A 12,899-nucleotide genomic window follows, 5' to 3' on the forward strand; every position below is an offset into this window, starting at 1 on the left:
GAGCTGCTTGACTCAAGCCCTGTCGTAAGGATTACTTTGGTATCACGGCCACGCTGTGCGGCCGTGTGATCACAGTCTCACGCTAGCTACGGCCCTACGCCTTGCATATCCAAGCTGCTAACTAAGAGCTGGCAGAAGAGGAAGAAGTTGTGAGGAGGAAGACAAACGGAAGCCAACGGCATTTAAGGAAAAAAAAAAGAAGTCAAGGGATTTTGATCGAACGCGCAAGGCGATCGAAATCCAGGTTTTCCATCGAAAAATCGAGATTTTGATCCCGTGTTTATCTGGAGTTTTGAATCTTTTGAAAAGCTAGGATCAGAAACCCACTTCTACAATGGATTCATCGCCTGGCAAACATAATCCAAATGTTTTCCGGGAATATTAGTAGCATCATTTTTTTGTGTTTCATCCGTCTAGTTGTTGTGTTATGGAACATGTTGCAGAGTGCTGTTGCTCAGAGTCTGTTGCTCAAAGTAATGATCATAATCCACATGCCAATTTCAATAGACAATAGCAGTGGTGCTTTTATAGATGGTGACTTTGTTTTTTTAGAATCACCCAGCCAGGACTATTCAACCTTTCAATCCAACATGACTATTTAGTCCAATCCAACATGATAGTCCAACATGGTAGATGGTTAAAAAAAAACAAGAAGAAAAAACATAAACATTTTCATTATCTAATATTAGTTGACATATTTTTTTCCTTGTTTTTTCCTCAACCATTCATCTGCTTCAGACGGACGACTCTCGGCTGGGTGATTCTGAATAGTTAGAAACATATATATATATATATATATATATATATATATATATATAGCCAGCCTGAGGACGTCTTGCACAAAAAAAAGAAGACACTTTTACAAATATACCCATGATTAGCTGAGAAAATTTTGTGAAAAGTACAAAATATTAGCCACAATAACTCAAACCATGTCAAAGTGGGAGGACCACCTACGAGTCTCTTGTGTGCCGGTGACGAACATGGGCTTGAAGAACAGGTTCAAGACCACCATCCAAAACAGACACCAAATCTGGTAATTGGGTGTTTGTTTTGACATCATGTACTAGCTTGTATGGATGGAACATGTATCTCCGTGTCTCTTCCTGCCAAAGATCAAAAATGCCATCTCTAGAAATCTTAGTGATATCAGATACTTCCTGCTGATCTGCAAGTACAAGTAGTTTTGCTTTCAAGCGTTTAAGAGCCTTGATCTTGTTAGCAAAATGACTCCTTTCACCTACAAATAAGACATGTAACATGAAAGCCGATCAATTCTAGCAGCTTTGCAAGAATGCAATAAACTGCTGCATCCATTAATATTTACTATGCATGTTGCATCCAATAAACCTTGTGATTTGGTGCTTAAAGATTGACCAAATTTTAAAAAAGGCGCAATCCAGAAGTTCAATTACCAGTTTTTCTGGAGGCTCTCTGATAAGTTAGCTCCATTGCTTACAAGCGCATCAAAATAGAAAGGTAGAAAAAAAAAAGGAATTAACAGCAAAAGATGAATCTAATCGACTTTATTACATGAACACTTCTAAAGACATCGAAGTATGGGATGCGCACTTCTGAAAACATGAAGTGTGGGACAGTTTTGAACATGAATATCGATTCTCACTCTCTCTCTCTGCAGATGTGCCTACATATAGATATACGTAAAGCTGCATCAAAGTTTCTATTTTCCAAAACTTGGTCGTCTAATGTCCTATAATCAATAGATAAAATCCTAAGAAACATTCACAACTCTGCTTATGTAGCCTAACTATAAAACAATGAACGTCTCAAAGTAGCATATGAGGTGTGTCAGAGTGGCATAGTTACCTGAGCACTGAACTCTGATGCCAGTAGGTACATGGAGAATGCTAGCTGCCCTTTCCATTCGATAAACTAGGTGCTCATTTTCTCCACAAGAGAGCAATGTACTGACCTCAATATCTTTATCCTCTACAGGAATCTCTGGAGTTGATACAAGGAAGAGTGGGATAACATCCACACATGCCATGCCAATCTGAAGTTCACGTAACATGTATATAACTTTCAGTGGGCTAGTTTAACATGAACTATGGAGTCCAATTATCTATAAAAGGAATGACTAAAGACTTGATAGCAAAATAGGAAAGACAATAGAGAATAGCAGTTAGCAGTTATCGAATTGAAAAGAATGGAGCCTAGTAGAATTATAGAACTTCCAGGTTAAAGTTATTTTCCTGATCAGTGCAAGCTTGGTCGTGAATACATATAGATTATAGACATATATACAAACATGCACACTTTTTAAATTGATGTTTCAAATAAATAAAACAAAGTACACCTACTTACCTAGACGTTTAAATTGATTTTTCAAATAAATAAAACAAAGTATACCTACTTATCTAGACGTGGAAGTGCCCTTAAGATGATGCCCTTTAAGAAAGGAAAGGAGATCTTGTTGTCTTCTAGACAGTTGACAGGCTGAATTTAGTCTAACAGTGGGACGAGAAAGATACTCTTATGGTCAGTAGCGGAGCCACCGTGGGGCAGGCGTGGGCGCCTGCCCACGCCAGCCAAATAAACTCCACGAGTTTAGTGGAGTGTCGGTCTGCCTCATGCCCATCTACACGCTATGCTGCCCACGCCAAACATGGATCGGGTCCAGCAATTGATCCAGCTCCAGCCTCCAGAAAACATAAGGCGCCCAAATTCACCCGAAATTCGGCCTATTGATTCTGTCTGCCTGCAGCCCGCCCAAATTCACCCGAAAGTTCGAAACCGAAAGACAAAAGTAAAACTGCCAAAGGGTGAAGCCGCGAAGGCGAAGGGGCGAACCGGCGAGTGAAGGGCAAGGCTGCAGGCCCACAACCGCGCAGCGGCGCAGGCTCGCAGCGGAGCAGCAGCCAGCAAGGGTTTCAGCTTCAGCTCTGACTCCTTTTTCTTTTTTCCCCTTCTCCTCCTCTCTCTCTGTAAGGAAAAATATAATTCCTTTTCCCACTTGTTGCAGTTGCAGCCTTTCACCCAGATTTCGTTGGGAATTTGAGAGGGAAACAGAGGAATAAGGTGTTGCCGTGTTGGGTGGGGATTTTGGGGAACGTCTTCTGGGAGACAAGCTAAGCCTTCCTGTGGTGAGAGTCTGCTTCTTCTTCTTCTTCTTGAATCATGAACGAATTGTTATTATCGTTTCTTCTTGAATGGTGTTGGGTTTTCACTTTTCATTTGTTTTCCCCTTTTCAACGGTTTTGCCTCAACGCTTTTTTCCTTACATATTTATTTATCATGTTTTGCATTACTTGCTAGTCTTGCTTTTGTTTTCGTTCAATTGTCAACCTAAATCACCAAACATTGGGTCTGAGTTGCATATTCTTGTCCCAAAGTGTGATGGTTCCCTGTTTGACTGTTCTGAAAAAACTGTTCACTCGCACTTTCTCTTCCATCATCCTCTTCAACGTTCCTCTTGCTTGTGTCTTCCTGTTCCACTGTGTCCTGGTTCCATGTTTGACTATTCTGAGAAAATTCTTCACTGACAATTTCTCTCACATCATCCTCTTCCCCATTCGCATTCTCTGCATCTTCCTGTTCCACCTTGTCATTAATGATTCACCTTATTTGGAATGTCAATCACATCAGTCATCCACTTCTCATTCTCTCCTTCCAATGAGAGTATTACTGTGTTGTTTTGCTGCTCAAATTGGCCAAGATTTTCTTCAGTTCCCTGGGCGCCATGGCCCACAGTCTCATTCTCTATAGCTTCCTCTTTATCCTTAAGATCCTTGGCATCTTCATGAGTGACCTCAGGTGTTTCAATACTGCTTTGCTGCTCAAATTGTCCAAGATCTTCTTCAGTTCCCTGATCGCCATGGCCCACAGTCTCATTCTCTAAAGCTTCCTTTTTATCCTTAAGATCTTTGGCATCTTCATGAGTGACCTCATGTGTTTCAACATTGCTTTGCTGCTCAAATTGGCCAAGAATTTCTTCAGTTCCCTGATCGCCATGGCCCACAGTCTCATTCTCTATAGCTTCCTCTTTATCCTTAAGATCTTTGGCATCCTCATCAGTTACCTCAGGTGTTTCAATATTGCTTTGCTGCTCAAATTGGACTTCTTCAATTCCCTGATCACCACTGCCTGAGAATTGATTTTCCATGATCGCCCATTTGCGTTTAAGAGCCTTGGCATCACCATTTCCAGCCTCTTCCCTGTCCGGAATAATTTCAACATCGCCACCAGTTCTGATGATGAGGGGAAGATTGATCAGCTTGTGCCAGACCGATCTTCATCTATATGCGTTAATGCCAATGGCTGGTAGGTTGGGTCTAAGTAGGATGATCATATTTTCCCAATTGTTTGTGTACTATCTGTATATATATATATACACTAATTGATAAAAGAAGAGGGACATACTGGTGGCAGCCTTGTGAGTTGTGACTATGGCCTATCTCTCTTCCCTCCAAGTTAATATATGCAAGTTTTCTTGAATTTTTTTAGAATAGTGTTTGTGTCTAGGACAGATGTCGGATCTGTTCCTATTGAGTTTTAATTAAATTAGGATCTTATTTACTCATTTTATTTCTAATTTGTTTTTGCTTTAGTTCCAACATGTGTAATTGTTGGCTGGAGGTAATGTGCTTTGAATTAAGACTTGTTTTATTTTAGTGTTTATAAACATTGCAGAATATTTATATTTTTAACAAGTACTTAAGAGGTCTGGTTTTCAACCTTAATCAAAGTGGGCTCCATAGATAGGAAGCTTAAGAGGTCTGGTTTTTATCCTCAATCAAAGAGGTCATGTCTTCACATGTTCAATAGCTATGTACTATATACTACTGCCCCATAGCCAAAAATTTCTGGCTCCGCCACTGCTTATGGTTAGGATAAGCCTTTTTAGATCCAGCACAGGTCACATATCAATTTCTATTGCTCTTAGTTATAGCAATACCACCTCTATACAGAACAAAGACGAAACATCTGGTCTGCATCTCAGGCAATTTGTATCTTTACTGTATATTAAACTTTTCTGTAGATTATGTATGCCAAACTGATCCATCGATGTAATAAAGCTAACAAACATGGTTATTCTCGCAGTAACTAGCAGAAGTCCATAAGAAAATCAGAAAAGGAAAACGAAATATAATTCTTGTTTGAGCAAAACGGGAAAACCAATTCTAGATGAACCACGAGACCAATCTATACACGATCCATGGAAGTTAAGCATGATACACAACAGCTAGAGATAGTTGATGATCAAAGATTCATAATCCAAGTCCGAATGCATGGTCATAGACTGAAAAAAGGAAACTGCAGAATCTACCTGGCAGGGGATAGAATCACGATTAAAGCCTTTGATCAACTTGTGAATTCCCCTCTCTCCTGAAAGATAGCCATACGCAAATTGCCATTCAAACTCCACTGTTACAAACCTAATGCCAGATTTTGCAGAATATTTTTCTGTTATACGTCCTGGAAACCCTTGCTTTTTAGACCACAGGAGATACATGTGCATGAGTTTCTCAGCCCAGATCTGGAGATATATGACGTAAAATTTCAATGAGACAATTCAAGAAATATGTGTTAATCGTCCAACCATTACAACACACTTGATAGGGAAAACAAATGCTTCTTTTAGAGATCCATAATGGTAAAATTTAATAATAACACCAAAACATTTCATGATGCAACTTAGCCTTACCTATTTTGGGATATCAAGAAACTAGAAAGCAAAAACCTGCTTTTTTGTTATTGTTTTATCCTTCACAATTTTTAGAGTTGCATGTTTGCCTCATGTTTTGAAGTACTCATAGAGTGCCCCTTACATTTTGAAGTATTTACTATTTACTAAAGCTTGTCTAACTGCTGAATAATTTATCAAAGGTCGACCAAGTCAAGCATCTCATGACAAACTACGATCACTAATTATGGCATATAAACAATAATGAATTAGTATAAAATGACTTTTTACATCCAAAAAATTATTATATCAGTATTCTTTCTTTAGTGAACATTAGCGGCATGTATTGCTTCACAGCCCGTTTGACCAGGCCCCATCAGGTCATTGCAAAATGCATAGTTGATGATGTTTTGCTCCATGAGCCTGTAGATCTGTTTCTCAATGGTTATTTACAAAAAGACGTATAGACCAGTTAGTTTAATAAGAAAAATAATTTGCTTTTTCCTTTTTTCACCATCAATTCCATGATCAGTCTGAGTTATTGAATACATTTAAAAAAGATTACATATAGAAGTAAAAAAATAACTCATCTAGACATGTTTTCTGCTGTGTGTGTGCATTCTACACGTGCACAAGGCCATTGGTCTATCCTAATGGTAGGAAAGTATGGATATGGACCATTTCAATCATGTAATTTCTTATTATTTCACATCCTTTTCGAGTTCCAGCCACATGGATCCGATTAAGTCATTTATCATGACGTAACATCCAAAAGTTCATTTCTAATTTACTAGTCATACTCTCAAGTATCATTATCGGCAATTTCATGGTTTTACTAGGAGTGTCTTCTATGTATTTTTCCTCGAGAAAGTCTTGGGAATTAAAAAAAAAAAAAATAGAATTTCATAATATTTAGAAAAACATCTTTTCTTTGCTCCTTCTTTGGTTTCTCTCTCTCTCTCTCTTTTTCCATTTTGTTGTGAATTAAGAAACCAAAGCTAATCTATGCTTCAAATATTTTCTTAAAAATTTTTAACTGAGACTAGAACAAGTTCACTCCTTGTCTCAGTTCGACCACATCCAAACTCAGGTTCATGCTTTTCAGGTGCCCGTCATCTTATAGACGAAACTGGTTAGGTGCAGTTATCCGCACTGGACATGCATTAACTGCATCCAGTGATGCACGAGCACTGCACCGCCACCCATGTTGAGACGTCGCATCAATGTGTACATAAGACTATTTTGAATTGTCAAGGCTTGTGAAAGCAAATTAATAGAAAAGGCATGCTTTCATAATTTTTTCTATTAGTTTTTTATATTTTAATTTTTTAATTTTAAGTTCCTTAAGATTTTCCTGAGAAACACACACACACACACACACACACACACATATACATGTATATATGTCCCATCTACGTGACATATCACTGTATCAGCAAACAAACACATGCATGAACTCAACATGGTATAGTATATCTTCACCCTGCAGGATATCAACTATCAAGTAACATCAGTCCTATACTAAGTTATCTGATTCTAGAAATATTTGTAAAAACCTATGCTTTAAATTGAGGGCAGCATCTGACACATAAAAGAGATCACAGTCTCAGAGCAATTTATCCAAACATAGAGTTATTTTTGTTTAACCAAATTTGCAGAAATTAGAGTGTATAACTACAAAAGTACATGCTTACCAAAGCATTTCGAACTAAATACACCAATAACCAAAATAGGAATCATAATCATGCCAACGTTATGCAGAAAAAATAAAGGATATCAAAAGCATGAGCCTAGTGGATGTCATACATTTAAGAAAAACTTCTTGTGAATCTAAAAATTGCAATAGAAAAAAACATGAAGTAAAACAGTTATGTTAAATTATTCAAAGTTAGAGGATGCATCTAGCCAACTACTAAGAAACATATTTTCTGCAGTAGTATATACATACTTCAGACTCCTTGCTTCCTGGAGCAGACTGAATCATGATGCAAGCTCCTTCCTTATCATATGGTCCAGTGAGAAGCTTAGTCATCTCATAGCGACTTAATTGATTGCTAATATCCACGGAAGTGTTGTATGCTTGCTTAAAAAGCCAGTAGTTAATAGCATCCATCTCTGCCAGCTGTGTGACCAACTTTACTTCTTCAGCCTGAAAAGATAGTTGACATCCAAATTTCCAATACCAAATGATTAATCTTCACACTCTAACCTATTTCCATTAGACTCAAATAAACAATTATTTATCTTGCCTAGAGTTTATAAAAATAAGAATTCCATATATTCATCTGCATTCAATTATGCATTATGTCATTTCTCAAATTCAGAAAAAATGGAGCACATAGGGCTTTTCTCTCAGGTCCTTCACTTTGGATCAGCTCTAAGAGAATCCACATGCGCCCGCATGACTCAGACATTTTCAATATAAAGCAAATTAAAAGAGAGAGATAGCAGGAATCTTTTGTGATCATATTTGGGGAACCAAAGTTCAAGCTAATTCAGGAGGCCATTGCACCCTAATGGTGATATGCCTTTGCTTGGCAGTACCTAAAGAGAGTAAGCATAATAACTAGATCAGATCAGTGGCATGATATTTCCAATTGCAGGTTAGATCATATATTCATATGTTATCATAAGCATAAGTTTCTTCTCTTCAGATTGGATACCAAAAACAGAAAAGCACAGAAACATTGGACCGCTTCATCTGACCCACCAAGGGTGAGAAGTGACCAATCAACTGGTATTTAGTTACATACAAACTTTATAGACAAGCATGCACCCATTGGGCAAAACATGAAATAGAACTTAGAGTACAGTTTTTCTGATCAAATGCTAATGCTTACTTATTAAAGGACACCACCGAATACCACCAAAGTGCAGATTTACTAGTTTATGCCATGCACATGGAAGGTGAGTTAAAAAAAAAGAGCTATACAATAAACGTTTGACAGAAAGAACCATAATTGATCTATGGCTGAAGGTAAGACAATTTTCTTACTCTGCAGAGAAACCTTCAAAAGTACAGGCCGCTGCAATAGATCACTTTGGCATATGACTTTTAGAAGGAAAACACCATATCGGGTTTGTTAGGACAGGAGCACTTGAGATAAGTACAAAGCAGTCGTAAAATGTGAAAAAGGAAGAATGGTGGAGTTTGGATGGAGATATCCGATCTTTCAACCAGGTTGATGTTCCATCTAAGAACCACAACATATTTGTTATGGCTCAACTTGGCCATTACTGGTACTCCTAATCATGGTGCATTCTCTGATGGGTGGTCCTCACCGTATGGTGAAAGAAAGCACAATGAAAAGTTACTTTCACTTTAGGCTGCCTCTGCACAGCTGAAAAATTTCCATCATAAGCACCTCCTCCCAGGTAAACATTATTGCACTTTTTTTGTCCGATTGAAGGAATGTCAAAAATTTTCAAATATCACAAGATCATATTCATCAAAAGCTACAAAGTTAGAATGTTTAGTCTGGGGAATTGAAGGGATTCAAAATTGGACTGGACAAGGTCCAGAAAGAATATATATGAACAGGTCTGGGGGAGTCTGTGATTGTTTTCTCATGCTTTTGAAGCATTTTTATATAGCTTATGTTCCCTTTTTTCTCCTCTTTTATGACACCTCAAGACTTTTCCTTCCATTCCTTATTTAATAACAGGAAAACCTCACTTTCTTCTCAGAAAAAAACAGTTAAATGAAAAGCAAAACAAACATGCAAATAAATGAATGATATTTAAAAATCCATACAGAGAAATATATTTTATAAATAGGGCAAAAATACTATAATCCTGGCCCATAGACAAACTCACTTGACATTATGAATTTGTGTAGCACAACACCTGGTACTTTAATTCCTTGAGGAAACAGACGGTATCATTGGAGTCCCCTAATGTGAGAAGAATTTCACTGGATTTATCAGGATCATCCCACAGATTATATCTCCGAACCATTTCTTCCTGCTTAATTTGTCTTGCTTGTTCTAATTCCAGAGCTGTTGGTGCTATTGTCTCTGCTCGAACCACAATATCTTCTATCTTTTTTCTCAATGAAAACAGGCCTACAAAATTCATATCCATTAAATAAATTCACATGCACCAAAATATAAATGAAAAAGTTTGTAATAGTGGACCCAAATGTGTTCATTCATAAAGTAAAACATTTGGATGAATTTGTTATGCCTGAATCATGTAGTTGGGACCAAATATTTCTTATGTTCATCAAAAGGGTTAGCATGGCATGAACCACTTGGCAGGCTTGCGTGCAGTTAATCAGCAATTCTCTAAGTAAATCACATCCCAAATAAAAACTTAGTAACTTAATAGCTGATAAAAGTCAAGTTTAAGCAGGATGCCCCGAACATCATGAGGAAGGACGGACCATTCGGCTGTCCAAGCTGCAGACAGCGACACGTTATTTGCTCATCTACTTGAGTTGACCCTGCTCCGCCCAACTCCTCTGACAGAACAGTGTGCTAATAGCCTGATACTTGCATTTCTAATGACTTTTTTCTCAGCTAGAAGATGACTTTGTGTTCTTTCACAAGTCCTCCATTTCAGCATAAAGATATTATAAGAACAATAGTGTAACAAACATATTTTACACACACGGGGTTCAAATCAAACCAGAAAAATCGTTCTCACTATGCAAGGTCGCTCTCTAGCTATATCTCAGAGATTCTGTATCAGCATATTAGGCCTACATACAAGAAAGAAAACATTGAAGTTTGAAGATTGTGGTGGATACAAATGTATGATTAGTCCATTTGAACCCTATCTGACATTCCCAAACTAACAATAATATTGAAGACAATTTTACAACAATAACAGAAGGGATTTGTGCCAACTCGATCTTCAAATTTCAAATAGTCCATTCCATGACTGTAGAACGAATTATTCACAGGCTACATTGTAAAGCAAACGTCATAGTAATAGTCAGAACAGAAGTCCATCAGGATCACTGTAACACCCGACGTACTTCGGGGAAAAGAATAAAAGAGTTCTTGAGCAATTGATCCTCAATGAATTCAAGATTTTCAAAGCACTGCTAGACAGCATTCCTCCTGAAAGCTTACATTCAAACAGTCTCTCGCGCATACGTGGTATCTGAACGTGATAAAAGCAGGTAGTGCGGGAAGAAGGATGTCTACAGGCTAGCACAGTAAGTAATGAAAATTGTAGACGACCATTCGCACATGACCACATACGACCAACAAAGCATTTCCTTCCTACAACATCCTTCCCACCACCACAGTGGAAAGCAAGGAAACAAGAGAAGAAATACCCACCCAATTCTTTATAGACCTTATTCCTGTCTTCCATCGAACGGGAGGCTCGAGCGCCAAGAGAGGGAAGACGAGAAGAAAACTGGAGTCTTCTCCAGGACCTCCAATCTTGCGCAACAAGCGTCCTTTCTACGGGTAATGATTCCACAGTCATCTCTCCTCCCCCCTCCCTCCCTCTCTCTTACTCTGTCTGTGTTCTGCCTGTGTGTCTATGCTTCGGGATAATGAAGTGACCGGCGACGCTCATTCACGTAAATACCACCATCGAACCGCGATTTTCTTTGGCTCTCGAAGAGTGAGCGAGGTGCTCTCGTTAATCACTTGCAACAGCGTCTACGTGGACGTCGCCTGTGTCTTCCTTTGGTGATAACGCTCCGCATTGCAACGTTCAAGGGGCGTAGTACAATTGTTAAGGAGCGTAGTACAATCGGACGGTAAGGCAGTTTATATTGGATCTGAGGAATTTCATGGTCGAGTTTAAGTTCATTCTAACTAAACCTGATGTACCAAAAAAAAAAAAAAACAAGTTAGAACCTTATAAAGTAAAAGCAGTTTTCCATAAATAAACATTTAAAAAAAAAATCTTAGGTGTGCCGTTTCTTTTTTTTCCGATGCATTCCTATTATGTCTTGTGGACAATCGACACACCCTTTCGTGCTTCATTTTCTACATACAAGTCTTTCTCGTCGAGTAGAATGTTTTCACGTTAATCATTCAATTTTGTCAACTAAAGTTGTTTTTCTTTGCATAAAATGGCATAGATGCCCATCCGAACGAAAGAAGCAAAAGAATTTTACTGTTTCACAAATTGCTGGAACTCATTTTGCTATTTAGATTGTGGGGGGAATTAAAATGGTTCGATTCCAGTCAGATGTATTATTTATGGTATTCGGTTCAAGAACTTTATATAAAACTTGAATTCAAACATTACTTTTTGAAACCGAATACATTTAAACCTGACATTTGTACGTAACTGGTCAAATCTTCGTCGAGTATTAGGCAAACTTAGATTCAAATTTGATTAAAATCTACATTCAGTCTAAATCCGAATGGAAATAAGCTGTGAATTTCTTTACATGTTCGGATTAAACGGGTTTGAAATTGAATCGCTAATCATGTATTTGGGAGATGCACTGATAGTGCTGACCACAGAATAACAAAAACAGTATGAATTTGTCAATCATGGCAAGACATGGATGGATCAACCATTAGTTAAGGACTAATGTAGAAAAAAAAAAAACTATTAATCTTTAGGTTTTGAAAAATCATGCTACTCCAAGTTTTCTTGGTTTTACTGGTAAAAAGAACATTACATAACTTTACTCTAACACATCCATTTTCCCCTTTGCTAAAATGGGTGCTCCAAACAAGTCTTCTGTATTCTGAGTTGCACTAATTCAAGTAGCTTTTATGGCTTCAATGCAATCATATGTTAACTCGTGAATGTATGTCTCTATTATCTTCACTTTTCTCCATTATCTAAGCGAACTCAAGCTAAAACCGGATCATGTACCTCTTGAAGTTGGAGAGGACTTATGGGGTTTCCAATCCACTCATGGACAGGGTTCATAGCTGGGTTCTTCTAGTGGAAGATTGAAAAATGTATCCACAATGGGTTGAAGGTCAAATCAATTTTGGAGCAAGAAAATTTTGGTTGAGGGATACTTATTGGTCTCTAGTTTACTGGATCTCTCTTTTCACTTAAGCTGAGCGGCACTTATATGGCCGGACTATGGTTCAGCACCATCTCAATAGAAGCTGATTTGTTTGCGCGGTGGCCCACACCAGTCACATGGTAGCTCTTGTACGAGGCTGCATCATATATAATCTCAATGAAACCTAACTGTATCACATGCAGATTGGCAACATTTCACCCATTAACTTCCATTGTATATTTATTTAACTATATAAATATCAACTTTACAATGCAATGTATATTGAGATTGTACCAAGTGATCCACCAGCAA

At 38.0% G+C, this 12,899-nt stretch overlaps 1 protein-coding gene across 1 annotated transcript; it reads right to left on the reverse strand.

Moving 5' to 3' along the window:
• Positions 1-677: 677 nt before the first annotated feature.
• On the reverse strand, positions 678-11,329 carry LOC116249117 (peptide chain release factor PrfB3, chloroplastic). Its single transcript, XM_031622255.2, has 6 exons — positions 10,936-11,329; positions 9,491-9,708; positions 7,593-7,793; positions 5,288-5,497; positions 1,828-2,014; positions 678-1,240 (listed from the first exon to the last, which is right to left on the reverse strand). The coding sequence occupies exons 1-6, from the start codon at positions 11,084-11,086 to the stop codon at positions 954-956; spliced, it is 1,254 nt and encodes a 417-aa protein (XP_031478115.1). The 5' UTR covers positions 11,087-11,329; the 3' UTR covers positions 678-953.
• Positions 11,330-12,899: the final 1,570 nt, after the last annotated feature.

This window comes from Nymphaea colorata, chromosome 2, assembly GCF_008831285.2.
Source record: "Nymphaea colorata isolate Beijing-Zhang1983 chromosome 2, ASM883128v2, whole genome shotgun sequence".
Taxonomy (NCBI): domain Eukaryota; kingdom Viridiplantae; phylum Streptophyta; class Magnoliopsida; order Nymphaeales; family Nymphaeaceae; genus Nymphaea; species Nymphaea colorata.

What these genes read in the sequence shown, in the direction of transcription:
- LOC116249117 (XM_031622255.2), bottom strand. Translation starts at nt 11,086, where the DNA reads ATGACTGTGGAATCATTACCCGTAGAAAGGACGCTTGTTGCGCAAGAT. An exon ending in GTGATTCTATCCCCTGCCAG is followed by an intron (nt 2,015 to 5,287) that starts GTAGATTCTGCA and finishes CGTGAACTTCAG; the next exon opens with ATTGGCATGGCATGTGTGGA. An exon ending in CATCAGAGTTCAGTGCTCAG is followed by an intron (nt 1,241 to 1,827) that starts GTAACTATGCCA and finishes TCTTATTTGTAG; the next exon opens with GTGAAAGGAGTCATTTTGCT.